This window comes from Lissotriton helveticus, chromosome 8, assembly GCF_964261635.1.
Source record: "Lissotriton helveticus chromosome 8, aLisHel1.1, whole genome shotgun sequence".
Lineage (NCBI taxonomy): Eukaryota > Metazoa > Chordata > Amphibia > Caudata > Salamandridae > Lissotriton > Lissotriton helveticus.
In genome coordinates this window covers 753547834-753565403 of record NC_136069.1, presented here as the reverse complement: position 1 = coordinate 753565403, position 17570 = coordinate 753547834, and the positions used below count along the sequence as shown (strand labels likewise).

Sequence of the window (17570 nt, the reverse complement as noted above, 5' to 3'; positions counted from 1 at the left end):
GGCAGAGTAGAGAGTCATTGTCTTTGGTTTTGATGGAAGCGGATAGGCATTCAAATGAGTTGTATTCAAAGGGGGAGGTTTCTGTGATGTTCCAGCTGTCCTTGTGGATGATAGCAACTCCACCTCCTCGTTGTTCTATCCTGTCTTTGGAGATGAGGGAGAATCCCGGTGGAACCAGCATGTCTAGGCAGGGGGGAGATGACTTATTAAGCCAGGTCTCAGTGAGGAACGCAACGTCTATTTCGTGTGTGAGGATGGCTTCAGCTATGTCCGTTGCATGTAATGAGGCCGATCTGCAGTTCATTAGGAGGCAGTTGGTGATTCTCTCCTGAGTGCTGGTGGTTTTGTCTTTAACTTCTCTGGGTATGGCGGTGAGGACTGGTAGTCTTTGTCGTTTGAGGGTGGGTTGATCTTTCCGGAAACCAGTGATTACTTGGATTTTAGATTTAGGTGAGACTGAGATGGGAGAGTCGTAGGTCGTGGCTAGTAATGCTGCTTCACTGTCTGACATGGGGGCTTCTGATCTGAGTGGTCTGGTGGTCAGGTGTTTTGAGCCTGCTAGGGAGTGAGATGGGTTAGTTGTCGGAGGCTTGGTCCGTGAGGTTCTGGGGAGTTCAGTTTTTTGGGACTGGAAGCCAGGACCTTGGGGTAGGGATCAATCGGGTGAGTGTTGAGGGCTTCTGTGGGTCCCTGGGTGATGATGGCATTGGCGAGGAGGGGCGTTAGGGGAGGGGTATTGGAAGGTTTGGGGGTATTACATTGAGTACTGAGGGGTACTATGGGACCCTGGGTGATGTTGGGGTTGGCGAGGAGGGGTGTTCGGGTAGGGTGTTTGACGGGAGTACAGGCAAAACCGAGGTTGAGGAGTGTTACTGTAAGGCCTTGGGTGATGGAGTCGACCTGTTTTTCCAAGGCTGAGAGCCGTCTGGTTATGGAATCAATGGAGGTGTTGTGGGCATCTGCAGTGGGGCCGGGCGGGATGTGGTTAGGGAGAGTAAGTTGAGAGATAGGGATCGGGTAGAGGGAGGGGGTGGTGTGGGAAGAGGGCTGGGTGGGAGATTGGACATGGGAGGGAAGGGGAGAGGGTCGGGAGGAGGATGGGGGGGATGTTTGAGAGTTGGGGGGACATTGGAGGGGAGGCTCGTTGGCTGTGGACTGCCTGTTGACCGGGGGGTGAATGTCCTCGGGGGTGGGCAGTAATTGTGGGGGGTTAAGGGGGGGCGAAGGGGGTGAGAGTTGCGTTTCCTGTTGGTGGTGGATGGATGGGCGAGGAGGATGGGATGAGGCGGGGGGGGGGAGCCAGACGGGCTTTGTGTGGATCGGGGTGGGTCGTGTCGCGATCATCTCTGATTGTAGAGGGAGAGGATGGTGAGGGTGTTGATGCGAGATGGGGAGGGGGGCGGACTTGAGAGAGGGAAATAAGGAGTCAAAAGCTTCCAGATTATCATTGTTGGCTTGTATGAGGACTGTGCCATTGGAGAAGAATAATATGTTTTATGTGGAACAGTAGTTGGTTAGGTTAAGAATGCCAGTGGAATTTTTTTTTCTGTAAGGGTGAAGCTCTGTAGACTTTTTTTTAATGTAAAAGGAGGTATTAGAGGCTGCTTTTTAATTTGTATCCTTTATTTTACTTGAATTACACTATTCAGTGATGCTCAGATGTGTCTGCACCCGGAAACTACTGGTGCCAGAAACCTACTGATGCTGTTAAACTCAGAACAAGAGCTGTGTTCTGGGTAGGGACGTGGACTACTACCCAGACATCCACATGCAGGGGCTCCCAAGTTGTTATTCCAGCTCCCTGCCAGTTTCGTGCATGCAGGTGACTGCAACCCCCTAATTCCTTCTCATTGCTTGTGCTAAATCCTTTAAGTCATGGTTTAAGGCAGTTTTGTGGGCAAAGAAAGATTGAATGTCCTAGCTAGTGGAGAAGAAGAGAAGATAATTGCTCTTGAAGAAGCTTTGTCCCAGCAGGATGGTCTGATGAGGATTGCTTAGTAGATTTATCATTACTTCTTTAGAGCACTATTTTGTCTTAGCAACATCAACCTTTTGCACGTCCTTTCTGCTGCTCTGTGGAAGAAGTTATTTTGGAGAATGGAAATCTTTTGCTAAGCTCGTTTACAGCTTGGAATTCCTTTGTGAAAAACATTTTCAGCCATTATTTGATAACTGCTTTGAGTTAAAAAAGAGTGGAGGATCCCCTGTATTCTTTTTCAGGGAGGGGGAATATTCAGTCATGCACAATCAACAAATCCCTGTTAGAGTAGTGGCAGACTAGGATCGCTGAGAAAAAAGCTGCATGGGGAAGATTAGGGTAGTCAAATACTCAGTGGATTGTCAAATGGACACATCAGACATAAATGCAGGACTAGGTCTAAGCAAACTCACACAACATGTAAAAGTAAAAACGCTACTGAATAATTATAAAGATGTACAAAAATTTATTTGGAGCCTCCCAACTGGGTTACAGTCTAAAATATAAACAATATGTAAAATATAAAATAACCATCTAAGATGGTGACAATATTAAAATTATACACAGTCAAAATGTTGTAAGCAAGTCGACGCGGCGTTTCGGTGTTACTCAGTCTTGACACCTTCTTCAGGACATAAACATTTGACTTCTTATCTACAAGCAAATAACAAGATTTTAACATCACAATATAATCTGGCTGTTAGCGTTTTTCTACATGCCCTGCTCTTAAAACTCATTGTCTGATATTTAATATATACTTTAACATCAATCCCACTGGCAGCTTTAAATCCATTGTTGACTAATGCTGTAAGACTTACACGACACAAAGTTAATTTGACCCTATCTAGATAAAACATTTTATGTGTACCTTTATCTTGTATTGGAGAAGCTTGTCAATTGCTATCTCTGTTGGTGTTTAGTTCTCACCAGGTTTTCTTCACAGGGTTTCATGTACATGTGAAAAGTCTAAATATAACAAAACAGAAAGTACCGCTCCTTAGTTATATTGCTAGTACTCCACCTGCCATCAATCCTTAAGGCAGTGGTAGATTTATTTACCTTATATTTAGGACTGGCAATCGTCAGTTTACACGGAGGAACCACCGTTATTGATAGAGGGGGCTTCCTTTAGGGACTGGTTCGATAGTTTGTTGAAGAAATTCTTCCCATTATTCTTGTCCTTAATGTAAAAAATGGAATTGTTTAAGTATTTAGGGGTCTGCTGTCTTTGAACGTTATCACTAATGCTTCTGTTTCGAAACAGAAGCAGGCAATAGAGTTAAAATTCAATAATGGAAAGAATAAAGAGTGACTCCTGAAGGGAAATACAAGGAGAACGTTAACTCTTAATAATACTTATGTTTTTAGACCCTGAATTCCATGGTTGCATCTAAAGGCCCGGACAGGTGCGGAGAGCACTAATAGCCATAATCTGAACATCTACCCACATTCAAGGGGTGAGTAACGAAACGGGGACTTCCTGGCACATTAGTGATAACGTTCAAAGACAGCAGACCCCTAAATACTTAAACAATTCCATTTTTTACATTAAGGACAAGAATAATGGGAAAAATTTCTTCAACAAACTATCGAACCAGTCCCTAAAGGAAGCCCCCTCTATCAATAACGGTGGTTCCTCCGTGTAAACTGACGATTGCCAGTCCTAAATATAAGGTAAATAAATCTACCACTGCCTTAAGGATTGATGGCAGGTGGAGTACTAGCAATATAACTAAGGAGCGGTACTTTCTGTTTTGTTATATTTAGACTTTTCACATGTACATGAAACCCTGTGAAGAAAACCTGGTGAGAACTAAACACCAACAGAGATAGCAATTGACAAGCTTCTCCAATACAAGATAAAGGTACACATAAAATGTTTTATCTAGATAGGGTCAAATTAACTTTGTGTCGTGTAAGTCTTACAGCATTAGTCAACAATGGATTTAAAGCTGCCAGTGGGATTGATGTTAAAGTATATATTAAATATCAGACAATGAGTTTTAAGAGCAGGGCATGTAGAAAAACGCTAACAGCCAGATTATATTGTGATGTTAAAATCTTGTTATTTGCTTGTAGATAAGAAGTCAAATGTTTATGTCCTGAAGAAGGTGTCAAGACTGAGTAACACCGAAACGCCGCGTCGACTTGCTTACAACACTTTGACTGTGTATAATTTTAATATTGTCACCATCTTAGATGGTTATTTTATATTTTACATATTGTTTATATTTTAGACTGTAACCCAGTTGGGAGGCTCCAAATAAATTTTTGTACATCTTTATAATTATTCAGTAGCGTTTTTACTTTTACATGTTGTGTGAGTTTGCTTAGACTTAGTCCTGCATTTATGTCTGATGTGTCCATTTGACAATCCACTGAGTATTTGACTACCCTAATCTTCCCCATGCAGCTTTTTTCTCAGCGATCCTAGTCTGCCACTACTCTAACAGGGATTTGTTGATTGTGCATAACTGCTTTGAGGACATGATTAAATATATTAATGTTTAGGTGACGTCTTTATGACACGGTGCATGTATCCCAGAAGGCACTCACTTAATTGAAACCCGGTTTGCAGTCCCCAACGATGAAGTCACTGATTGCGTGCCCTAAGATCATCAGCTGCCCCCTTAACTGGAGCTGGTTGTTCAAGCAAAGATTATGTTTATTGTTGGAGGTTTCATTCACATTTTATATGACTGGTTTGCAGTAACCAGCAATATAACACAGATATATAGCAAATGTTATTATTGTAACATCTCTTTCATCTCTTTTGGGTTCAGACTGTAAAGGTGAAACCCCAAAAAGCACTTAAATGTATCCTGAAAGGCGCCTATATTCTCTCAACGTAGTGTTTAGAAAATGGGGATCACACATTGCCAGGGTTCTTAAGTCGGCCTGAGACCTGCAAGTAATTGGGTTTGAAAACTAGGGTCATACCAGTGATATGTCCCCTACCCTCATACCTAGCGATTTTCATCACACCAATCGTTCTCACCTACTGTTCTCATTGTTGAAGTTTGGTCTTCATTCTACAGTTGTTAACCTTTTCATGATGGGTGATGACTCTTACCAGCTGTCCGTGCCTTGTTTGTTTCTTCTTTTCCTGGTTGACGTTTTTGCTTTGCTTTAGAGTTCCAAGCTCGTTGAGCTTGACTTCTTTCCTGCTGTTGGCACTTTCCACAGTAGGCCCTTTGTAAAGGGGCCGGGCGTGCACGTTTTAGAGAGTGCTTTGCCCATAAGTCTATAATCATAATGTAGATGTTTTACAAACTCGACAATCAACAGAGTTAGGCCCTAGGAGAAGACATGACCCATCTTGTTGCTTTGCTTCTGAGGTGTTCAGCATTTATACTTCATCAAATATGAGTAAACTTGTCATGACCTACTTAAACCGTGTTGATTCTAGATTGTTTGTTTGTAAAATCCTTCGCGTTGTTTGTCAATTTTACGTGTACTGTTACTATTGCCCTTGCCGTGTGCATTGACCTTTATTTGAAGTGCCAATATTGTTTAGTACCTTTGTTTGTTTTATAGTTTCCTGTTATTTACTTTCAACATTTATAAAAGAGCAAGTATGAATGCATGAAGCGTATGTACTACGCTACTTGAATGGTCCTGATGGGGTCATTGTGAGACATGATTCTATGAAAGAGCTTTAATGTCCACCAGTGCTCATCATACATGCTAGTACCACAGCAGCTAACTGCTTCAAGCTCCCTACTAAAGTGATTTTCTAACTCTACAAAAAATGCAGGCAAACTGGAGAAAGTAACATGGTTCCAGGAATAAAGTAGATAAAGTTTAACATGTTGTCGTCTTATGGCGATGTTTTCCAAATAAGTTGATTTTGCAGGTTCCAGTAAGCAATATTGTGTTGTACTTTGCGACCCATGGTTTAACCTATAGTTATAGTCCGAATGTAATCCGGTCTCTGATCTGTTCATACAAGGAAAGGTCTGTGTATTTGAAGCACATGGCAGTTGGCCCCTGCTGTCTCTGCATGCTGATACAGTGTCTTTTAGGTTTTTCCGGTCCGCTAATCTTTATTAAATTTACAGTGGAAAAAATATCAAACAAGTAAGGGGTTAAAAGCGATCTGAAGGGTATCATTCTAATGACTAAATTTTCAGAGCCAGATAGGATATATATATAGGGGACAGGGACTGGGACCTGCGCCTTCTGCAACCCAGGGGAATGGGCGAAGGGGAATGGGCGTTACAACTGACTCCGATGGGAGTGGTCTGCCATGTATTTAATCTGGCTCCCAGGTCCATGGACTCCCACAATCATTGCTCCGCCGTCTTCAAACCGTGCAGAACCAGGCGGTCAGACTTATCCACAAAACGCCAAAGTGGCAGTCTGCGAAACCCCTGCTGCGCAAATTGCATTGGCTGCCAGTCGAACAAAGGGCGGCCTTCAAGATTGGCTGCCTGACTTTCCAGTCTTTTCACTGTACCAGCCTTGTTTTCCTCAAAACACTGATTAAGCAGCACCGACCAGCGCGCAACCTCCGGTCGGCTCACCTCCACCTGCTGGTCGCCCCCAAAATCAAAACAAATACGTTTGGTGGCCGCAGATTTGCCCACCTGGCCCCCAAACTATGGAATCCTCTTCCCCTGTCCATTAAGTCTAGCTGCTCTCTACTTAATTTTAGGAAGTTCCTTAAAACCCGTCTCTTCACCCAAACCGGTTAGCCTGCCTTCTCACACTCCACGCACTCTGTACTCTAGCGCCAGGAAACTTATAGTGTCAGTGCGCTCTATAAATCTCACTTAAGATAAGATAAGATAAGGTGTGATTTCAGCGCGGAAGTGAAACCGGCACTGATGAAAGGCGACTGCCTGAAACGCGTCTGCCCAGCGTTTCACTGCTGTAATTATTCATGCTGTGCGCTGATGGAACTGGCAAAAAAGTCTCTTTACCTTCACCGAGCATGTGTTGGCCCCTTCTGTTCTGGGAGTAGTAGATTGGCTTTGATAGATATAAATATATGTGTATATTAACAAAGTCCCGGCCCGTCAATGCCCACGACGGAACTGACGCAGAAGAGACACAATTATGAATGGAATGCAGAACAAATCAAAACATTCACCCCCAGTCAAGAGATCTAGGTTAAAGCCATAATTCTGTTGCTCACCATGCCACCCCAGTTTAGACCTTACCATATGCAAATCCATCTTGCCCCTGTGCCTCATGGGAACAGTCCAGCCCGAACTGCCGAGCCAGGTCCTCCCTGGACCAGAAACAAGCATCCTAGGACCTAGGGACCACAAGGAGCTTATCAGCAGAAGATCGACGATTTCTTTTTGGAGTATACCAAACAAATAGTTTTTTTAATGTAATCTGGACCTACCTTTTACAATGCTACATAAACTAGGCATAGGGATTTGAATGTAATCCTTTTGGCGACTGGAAGCTAATGCAGTTTGTTTAGACCTTGCCATGCTGATTGATGTATCCAGATGCAATCGAGCTGTATCAGTTGCGTTATATGTATTCTTCTGTTAAAATATGTATAGTGACATACTTTTTTTGCTCAGCTTTATTTGTATTCTTATTTGCAGGCTAGAAAGAGTGATTAACAACGTGTCGGTGAAGAAGGTTCCCATTAAAATTGTCCATTCAGAGAGCAATGCAGAAAAGGAAAGCAGACACAACCTGCTGAGTGCCATTGAACCACCTGCCTTACCCCCTCGCCTGGAGAAAGATCAGATTAAAACTCTGAGCACTTCTGAGCAGTCCTACTCTCGTTTCTGCGCCTACACCAGACAAGACCCTGAAGCAGAGGTTCATAGATCACCAAGAATTATTGACTCAGAGCCAGGTGAAGTGTTGGGAAACAACTTGAAGGATAGCAGTGTTTCATCTTCTGCAGTAACTTATGTGATGGCCAAAGAGAAGACTCTCGAGGACATTAAAACTAAGGAACTTGCTAGAGAGATTGTGGTCAGAGATAAATCTCTAGCAGACATTTTGGATCCTAATGTCAAGATGAGGACGACAATGGACTTGATGATGGGAATATTCCCCAAAGATGATAATCTCTTAGAAGAGGCCCAGCAGCGCAGGAAGTTCCTTCCCAAAGTTCCTTCACCAAAGCCTGCAGAGGACAAGTGAGTAAAGTCTTTTCTAGTTATTTGTTGCTTATTTGTATGCTTTCCGCTTGGAGAAGTAAAAGTGATCTACTTTTACCGTTAAAATTGTTAAGATTTTTGAATGTGACGTATTCATGAATTTTTATGAGTTGTTGAATCTGATGAACCGATGAATGTTTATGAAGTTTTATAAATTGAATCTTTTTAAATTGTACTGGAATTTTAGGTAGTGAGCATTGCTTGTTCTTTACTTGGACTAATTTAATGAATTGTGGTTTTCATGGGTATTGGGGAGTGATCACGAGAGTTGAAAGGACAGGTGACAAGACTGCCTTAAAAGCTAGTCAAAGTCAGCACTTGCACTTTATGGAATACGCACTTTCAGGTGTCAGTGCCATCATAGAAGTGAAAGTTAGCATTCTAGGCTGTGAGCACCCAATGACTGACCAGCAGAAACGATATATGAAGAAGTGGCCAGTGCAACCACACGCAGTGGGCTAAACCTGTCTATTCCAGGATGGGATGAGGGTCAACCCTTATGATCAAAATAAGACCTAGTCAGCTGCGGTACTTATTGCAAGTAACTAAATAAGGTAGGAGTGGAACTTACCTCCCAGAAGGCCTTTGCGCTGAAGGCACTTGGTTTGTTAATATCCCCGGCCTATATCACTTAAAAAAATGGACATAAGTCCCCGAAAACCTGTGGCAACATACCTCATATAGGACAAATGGGACTTTTCTTGAGCACAACATTAAAATGGCTTATTTGAACACTCGTTCCCTGGTGCAGCACAGTTTAGAAATGTTAGACTATCTTAAGCATTTAAGCCTAATTTGTTATTGCACAAAGAGTCTTGGTTAACTGAGGATTCCTTAACTGAAATATTGGAAGCTATCCCTGAGGGATACTCACTACTCCATGTTAATAGAGAAAGAAGCAGAAAGGGTTGAGGATGGCTGCCATTTTAAGCAAACAACTGAAGGTGTTGTACATTTCTATAAATGGTAGATCATTTTACTTTTCAGAATAGCTTTTTTTAAAAGTCCCATTGTTTGGCTTCTGGTACATGGCCAACTTCTGTGAGCAAATGTTCTAATGTATTTGTCCTCTGGCTTCACAATACTCACAGATGTTGGTCATAGGAAAGATTCAGAGGGCAAAGTCAACAAAGGTTAACATTTTACAGATACAACAAAGGCCTTACATTGCCAACAACATATCACTCAACTTACTCATATCAAAGGATACATGCTGCAATTAATGTGGTCACAAAATATTAAGGTGGCTTACATCTAAATAATATCATGCACTTGGTTTGCCCATCACTGATTTAGTTTGTATTACCAATGAGAAGGGCTCCCTCAACCAGTGGTGGCTGGTGAGATTTGAAAGTGGGGAGGCAAAAATAATTATTGTGGTGGGCGAGCGTAGCAAGCGAGCCCGAACAACCTACGGAGGGTTCTGGGGGGTTCCCCCCGAGAAAAGTTTGAAAAAAGAGTGGACAAAAAGTGCATTTTCAAGCAAACTTGAGAAAGCAGGTACGTTAATAAAGCAATTGTTAATTGCCTTGCTATTTCCCCGTCAAGCAACATCACACCCCTGTACATCTCTCTCTATGTTCATTGCTTTGCTATGTCCCTGTCAAACACCAGCACACCAGCACATCCTTGTATGTCTCTCTTCTATGTTCATCGCCTTGCTATGTCCCTATCAAATAGAAGCAAGGTCCTGCATATCTCTCTCTGTTCTGTTCATTGCCTTGCTATTTCCCTGGCAAGCAGCAGCACTTTTTTTGACAAGACTAGTCTGCATGAATGCATGCTGCTGCTTTTCCTACATCACAGTTTTCTCAGAGTGAAGGCTGTCACGGAAGGATCATGGCAGCTTCAAATGCATGAAAATCACATGATACACCAAGGTTGCCTTTTCCTGGAAAGCAAGGGTTTATGGGAGCTCCATCAAAGTTTTCTTGTCAAAATGACAGGCTGTGATGACCACATTCAATTCGCTAATTTAAGAAGTAATGTGTATCACAAATCCCTTATTCCACAACTAAGGCACAGACATTTGTAGATACCCTAGTAGGCATTAATCATCACCCTGTAAGAGTGCTCCGAACATTCAGCCAGCCTTTCGCATCTGTCTGTTGGTGGCAGACATACACTTTCAGACTTACCAATGAGTCTTCTTGCTGCTCTTCTGATGCAAAGACAGTCCACTGTTTGAAATATTTTTGGGGAGTCAGCTTGCAATTTGAGCCAACTAGGAACGGGTGAGACAGCTCCCCAACACTTTGTCACACATATTTGGTGTCACTGTAAGTAGCTCTCAACTGCGTAACTCAAGTGGATTTAAGCTATGTAGGAGGAATAACTTTTCTACCACTATAGTACTAGAAACATATGTGGGGCCATAATAAAGAATAATCAGGCCATTTGGGTAAATGCATGTAGACTCGCTGTTTTCATTTTATGGCTGCAAATGGAAGAGTAAATGATGGCATCTGTGAGTGCCTGTGTACGTTCTATTAACTTAGCATCTGTGGAAACAAATGTATCACTCATAAGGCGGTCGTTCTTGGTTTCTATCTCCATGGCACAACTAACAGTCACGGATCGTCTCTTCCGCATAGTATTCTCTATACGTGTACCACTGTTTACTGTTTATTGTATTTTCACAATTGCTGTGTTACATTTCATTTTTGTCCTCTCTTCCAACCTATTGTAAAGCGCTCTGATATCATTCAGGATCTTGTTGGTACTATATAAAACTTAATAAATAAAGCAATAACACTCCCCATTTAATAAACATTAATATTAATGGGCTTCAATGGTACCGAAATCTAGGGAAAATTGTGTGCCATCTCAGTATGCCTGATCCATGTTGAGAAATAAATATGGCAATATGCAAAAATTTATCCAATACTGTTTCCAGGCAGGGAGCCCTACATAGTCATCAGACAGTCAGCCTTGCAGAAGCTGAGAAAGGCATAGCACTAGCCTGAGTCAATAACATCACCTCTCCCACTGAATTCGAACAGAATTTAACTCCTTAGGTCCCAGCGCTAGCCTGCAGCATGTTTGATCCCAACCTAGTAGTGCTGTCGGCAATCAGCCGCCCATGAGGAAAGTAGCTAAAGCATGCGTGACAATTTGAGAACATGGCTCACATGATGTGATGCGGAAAAAAGAAGTAGTGTTCATTTAGTTCCCTTTGCGTTATTTACATGGCATGGCTGTATCTCAACACTGCCTCAAATATATTTTGTGCTCCTGTTGACGACTGTGTGGTAATTAGTTTCCTTCTGAACAACGCTGATGATCCATGCAGAAAACCAGACCGTGGTAAAAAAAAAACACAGTGTTCTGTGCTGCGTCCCTGGGGCTCTTGTGTTGCTGCGCGCACCTGACAGTGCAGAGAGCTTCTAAACTAAAGAAAGCGCTTGAAGAGGGAATCTGCCTCTGAAGCCCACTCATTCTTGGTGCCTTGGAAGTCAGGCATCTCTCGCGAGGGGGTGGGCTCCAGTTTTTAGACTTCAGGAACAACACAGAAGGAGGCACGCATATATGCACCAACAGTCGTGCCTCGCAATACTAGTGGGGGGGGGATTCTTAGGGGGGGGGGTCGTGCGGGGGTTTAAAAAGAAAACGTACCTGACCTGTCCGCGCCGCCTTTGCTCCTGGGCCGGGGTCCTGCTTTCTAAACAGGAGCAAACAGGCATGCTGCAGCTCCCTCCCTTCCTGTAAGCTAATCACAATGCTGCAATGGCAGCGTTGTGATTGGCGCGGAGTCCCGGACTGCGCACAGTCGGGCACCAGTAGGGACACCATTTTCTCTATGTAGGCTATATGCAGCCTATGTAGAGAAAATGGCCAGTGCACATGACTGCTTTGTTCGGCCCCAGGGCCGACCAGGCAGCCATGGCACTCAGAGTGGTGCAAGCCACTCCTCCAAGACCTGCCCACTCACCCGCCTGCCCCCAACCAGGCATATGCTCCCCTTGCCCCCAACCAGGCATACCCCTGCAGTCTGCTTTCTCACAGTGCGAGAAGCAGAAAATAAAATGCTATTTTTGAATACCATTTTATTTTCTGCTTCTCGCACTGCGAGAAAGCAGTAGGGTGGCCCTCCAACGCCCTAATGTAGCGGCCGCACCTGCCCTCTACTCATCCGTCAGAAATTAGACCTGTACTGGAAGCATGTAAAAAAAGTGACATGGTTAATATGCTTCATATGCTTCAGCAGACTGAACCCATTGATAGTAGGTCTGCTATCAAGGCCGAATTTGACTTCGCAAGCTGGCTAACTGTAGCAGCTAATATTCATGCCCTTTACAAAATAAGTGTATGTCCATCAGGGCCAATTCGGCACCATAGTTTACACAAGAACTCAAGGAAGCCAAACTTAAATTAAAGCTACTAGAAGGTCTGTGACAGAGAAAGTATGAGGATGTACCTTGATGTTATCAGAAAGAAGCTGGTACTTCCATGTAAATTAAGCAAGTTAGTTTATTAAGTTAAGATGTTAAGATAAGAAGATGAAACGATAACCCCATCAGGAGCAGCTGTCCTGCTGCTCAGCCCCCACCCAACGGACATTCGCAAACCTCTAACATTCCATTCATCCAACATTCCACATCACATGCATTCTAGCTGAGCAGCAGGAAAACATAAGATACAACATACCTCAGGTAAAATTTTAGGATGGGTTAGCGGAGTATAAAGCACTAGTTTTCTAGAAACTAAGCGAAGTACTATGCTGATAAGATCTTAGAAGTACCAAATAAACAGAGAGAAAGCTCCAAACTCATCGAGAAACTTATCTCCTCAGAAAAAATAGCAATCGAAGAGGAATTCTGCAACAAGCTTTTTTCTTTATTGATAACATTTTGAAAATGAAGGAAGGTTTTCCTAAACAGGCATGAACTCCTGGTGATGCACATAAGGAGTACGACAAGGAAACATTGTTAAATGTTCCAGTAGGGATACGATTTAAGATTTGTGGCATGGTGCTTAAAAGCACAAATTTGTTAGCACCCAAATTTGTGACAAATAGATAAAAAATATGTACCTACACACAATTTAAGATCTGTCCATGTGAACAAACTGACTTTTCTGAAATTTCGGAAGAGTAAGTCTGGAGGACGAAGTTTCTCGGTATTAGCCCCCCACAATGTGGAATTCTCTGCCTATAAAAATTCGTCAGGCCACGGATTTCAACTTTTGCAGAAAATGTCTGAAGACATGGTTATTTAAAGAAGCATACACATTATAATGTAGCAGCTTAGCCTTCCGAATAAAGCTGTATTGCAAAGCCAAGAAATCTTCTGGTGAACTCGGGCTGTATAATTTTCCTGTAACATAACACATAATTTAGGTGATATTCACGGGAGAACATTTTCTCAAATCAATCTTTCAGTATTTATAAAGTGCGGCTAATCACTCGATAGGGTATCCAGACGCTTGCAGGCCCCAAAGAATTTATTTTTCGACCAGCAAGGTTTTGAGGGTCATTCGGAATTCCGGAAGTGAGGTGATGATCCGGAGTTGCGTGGGGAGGCTGTTCCAGGTCTTTGCTGTAATGTGGGATAAGGAGCGTCCTCCATTTATGCTTCGGTAGATGTGGGGAGTATGGGCAAGTAAAAGGGAGGTGGAGTATAGTTTTCTCGTTGGTTGGTGGAAGTTCAGTCTGTGGTTAATGTAGGTGGGTCCTTGGTTGTGTAGAGCCTTGTGTGCGTGGGTCAGCAGCTTGAATTGGCATCTCTTCTATACAGGGAGCCAGTGGAGTTTCCTGAGGTGGGGTGTGAAGCGGATTCATCAAGGAAGGCCGGGGATGAGTTTGGCTGCGGCTTTCTGTATGGTCTGAAGTCTCTGTAGAAGGTGTGCGGCAATTCTTATGTGGAGGGCATTGCCGTATTCCAGTTGGCTGGTGATGAGGGCTTGTGTCACGCTGCGTCTCGTCGGTAGGGGTAGGTACTTGAAGATCTTACGTAGCATGTGCAGAGGGAGAAAGCAGGCGGAGGAGATGGCGTTGATCTGTGATTTCATGGTGAGCTTGTCGATGATGCTTCTGAGGTTTCTGGTGTGGTTGGACGGAGTGGGTGCGGATCCTAGGTCTGATGGCCACCAGGAGTCGTTTCATGTGTTGCTGCTGTTGCCAAAAATCAGTACTTCCTTCTTGTCTGTGTTCAGCTGTAGGCAGTTGTTCTTAATCCCATCGGCGATGTTTGCCATGCATCTGTGGAAGTTGGTTCTGGTGGTGGTGGGTCGTTGATGAGTGAGAGGATGAGTTGGGTGTCGTTTGCGTAGGGAATTATGTTAAGACTGTGGGATCAGATGATGTTGGCCAGTGGGGTCATATATGCGTTGAAGACCGTGGGGCTGAGGGATGAGCCCTGGGGGACACTGCAGGTGATCTCCTTGGGTTCTGAGGTGAAAGGAGGGAGGTGGATCCTGTGGGTTCTTTCGGTGAGGAAGAAGGTAATGCATCTGAACATGTCCCCTTGGATGCCAATGTGGTGGAGTATTTTGATCAGTGTGTGGTGGGATACGGTGTCGATGGCTGCCGAGAGGTTGAGGAGGATCAAAGCTGCTGTTTCTCCTCCACCGGGGAGGGTTCGGTGTCGGCTGCGATTAGGGCGATTTCAGTGCTGTGATTGCTGCGGAAGCCGGATTGGGAGGTGTCGAGTAGCTGGTTCTGCTCCAGGTGTGTCATGAGTTGATTGCTGATGATCTTTTCCAGTACCTTCACTGGGAATGGGAGCTGGGTGAATCGCTGGTCGATTTGGAGATTGCTGAGGTCAGAAGAGGATTTTTTGATTAGGGGTCTGACTTCGGCATGTATCCAGGCGTCGAGAAATGTTGCGATAATGATAGAGGTGTTGAGTAGGGTGGTGAGTATCTGGACGATCCTTTGGTTTCTGAGGTTGAAGATGTGGTGCGGGCAAAGGTCTGTGGGAGCTCCCAAGTGGAGGGATTTGATGGTGGAGGTGGTGTCGTGGGTGGGGAGGGGGTTCCAGGTGGTCAGTGTGTAGTTCATCTTGGTTCTGGTGATAGTGTATCTGTCGAGGGAGTCTGTAGGTGTGGGTTTTGGTACAAAGATTCTGTATATGGTTGCATTTTTTTGTGTAAGAAGTGGGCGAGGTTTTTCCTCAGCTTCTGTGAGGGTGTAATGTTGTTTTCGCTGGCAGCCAGGTTGGAGAATTCCTTAATGATGTTGACATGTTCCTTGGTGTTGTTGCCGCTTGTTTGGATGCGTGTGGCAAGGGCTGTCTTCTTTGTTGCCCTCAGCAGGCCGTGGTAGAGGTCGAGGGCGGTATTGAAGGCTGCCCTCTCGGAGGTGCTCTTGCTGGTGCGTCATCTTCTCCCCAACTGTGTGCAGTCTTGTTTCGCTTTTCTGAGTATGTGGGTGTACCAGCTGGCCTTTTTGGAGGATTCTCTCTGGGTGTTGCTCTTGATGGAGACGATGCTGTCTGTGCAGTTGGTGTTCCAGGTGTTGAAGTTTTTCACTCCCTGTTCAAGGTTTGTGGAGGTAGCAGGGTTGGAGGTGTTGATGGGTGTTCGCCCAGCTGGTCCCTGAGATTTTGTTCCACCTTCAGTGGGGGGCGTTAGTTATCTTGGTGGTGGTGGTGCAGGGGCTGGAGTTGCTGACTTGGACAAAGGAGTGATCGATCCATGTTAGTTCTGTGACGTGGATGTATTTGACACAAGTGCTGGAGGTGAAAATTGGGTCCAGCGTGTGTTCAGCAGTACTTGTAGGGTCGTGGACGATCTGGGTCAATCTGAGGCTGCTCATATTTTCAAGGAGGTGTGCAGTGTTTTTGTCATTGGGGTTGTCGACGTGAAAATTTAGGTCACCAAGGAAGATGTAGTCCTTGGAGTCTAAGGCTAGGGGCGCAATTAAGTCTGCAATGGTGTTGCAGAAGCTGGAGCGTGGGCCTGAGGTTCAGTATGCGGGGTTGTTTCTGATGATAGTCTTGTCTGTGAAGTTGATATGTTCCGTAGGGGTGATGGTATGGTTGTTGGTGGTGGGGGTGGTGGTACACTGTTATGTCCCTTTGTGGATGAAGGCTGTTCCTCCTCCAAGCTAGTTGGTGCAGTCCTGGTGAGGGATTTTATATTTGTTGGGTAGCGCTGTGGCAATGTCTGGGGTGATGTGGTTTAAGCCAGGTGTCAATGAGGAAGGGGCCTATCCTGACCAGGGTTTTTAATGCGGCTTCGACAGATAATATCCCGCCTTCATGGGTGACATCGACCATCATACCTATATATAAGAAGGGGATAAAGCAGACTCCAAAAACTATCGCCTAATCTCACTCCTAGACTCCTCACTAAAAGTTATGAGTAGAGTATTATTGGTGAGGTTGGAGGAATTGGGGCAAGAAAACTTGATTCTGTACCCGGCTCAGTTTGCCTTCAGGAAGGAAATGGGTACGGTTGAACAATGCACCAACCTGGAACTTTTAATTGGTAAATACACAAGGGCTAAGACGGGTAACCTATATTTATGTTTTGCTGATTTGAGCAGCGCCTTTTACTTGGCCGACCACAATTTATTGTGGGTACTGCTGCTTTCCCCAGGTGCACCAAGACCGATCGTTGGGTTTCTGTGAAAAGCTAGTGTGCCAGGTACGCTTTGGCCCCCAAGGAGAATGTACACCACAATTTTACAGTAGGGCGAGGCATTCGTCAGGGATGTGTTTTGGCCCCATTACTTTTTTCACTCTTTATTAATGGGGTGGACAGCCATCTTACGTTGTTACATGCTGATGCCCCCAAGGCAGGAGGACTTCCAATACCAGAACTGTTTTATGCAGAGGATGCCGTACTCCTATTCAGATAACCAGTGGGACTGCAGAAACTGATGAATTCATTTGGGGAATTCATGACCTCTAGGAAAATGGTTATCAACACAACCAAAACATTTACTATGGTGAAATCATTCGGGGAATTCATGACCTCTAGGAAAATGGTTATCAACACAACCAAAACATTTACTATGGAGCGGTCGACTTGAACACTGAGAAAGGCGGTCTGCAAGGCTTTATAAGCAGAGTGAAGAGGCGCTGGCAGTACGCAGTACGGCGGTGTTTGTTCAAGCTACACTGACATGAACCCTATAGAGAGGCATCTAAATGAGACATAAGGATCACCAACGACTTGGTTGGTAAAAGCTATAGAGTTTCACCATAGTATTCCCCTGATGAAGGCTGATACCGAAATGTATTGTGTGTTGTGAATACCGGGGAAACCTCATTATTTTATGAATGGAATATTCCTTGTGAAACCACGTGAACATCCATGAACTAAAGGAATTAAAGACAAGAAATGAAGAGTTTCAAACATTTGATTTGATTATGTATTTGTATGATTTTGCTCTTTGAGTACTTTTTCAATATTGTTGAATAATATTTTTCAGATTTTGGACGGAGCAGTCCATATAAGCAACAAGGAACCTTTGAATAAGTTAAGCACCTTAATGGGCATGTGAATAG

The 17570-nt window shown here is 44.1% G+C and overlaps 1 protein-coding gene across 6 annotated transcripts in view; it reads left to right on the top strand.

Moving 5' to 3' along the window:
* SHROOM2 (shroom family member 2) overlaps nucleotides 1-17570 on the top strand; it is a 904672-nt gene that overhangs the window by 761879 nt on the left and 125223 nt on the right. For all 6 annotated transcript variants that reach the window (XM_078657588.1, XM_078657592.1, XM_078657589.1 and 3 more), the window contains one exon: nucleotides 7546-8094. In XM_078657588.1, coding sequence (XP_078513714.1) covers nucleotides 7546-8094 — 549 coding nt within the window. The remainder of the gene's footprint in view (nucleotides 1-7545; nucleotides 8095-17570) is intronic.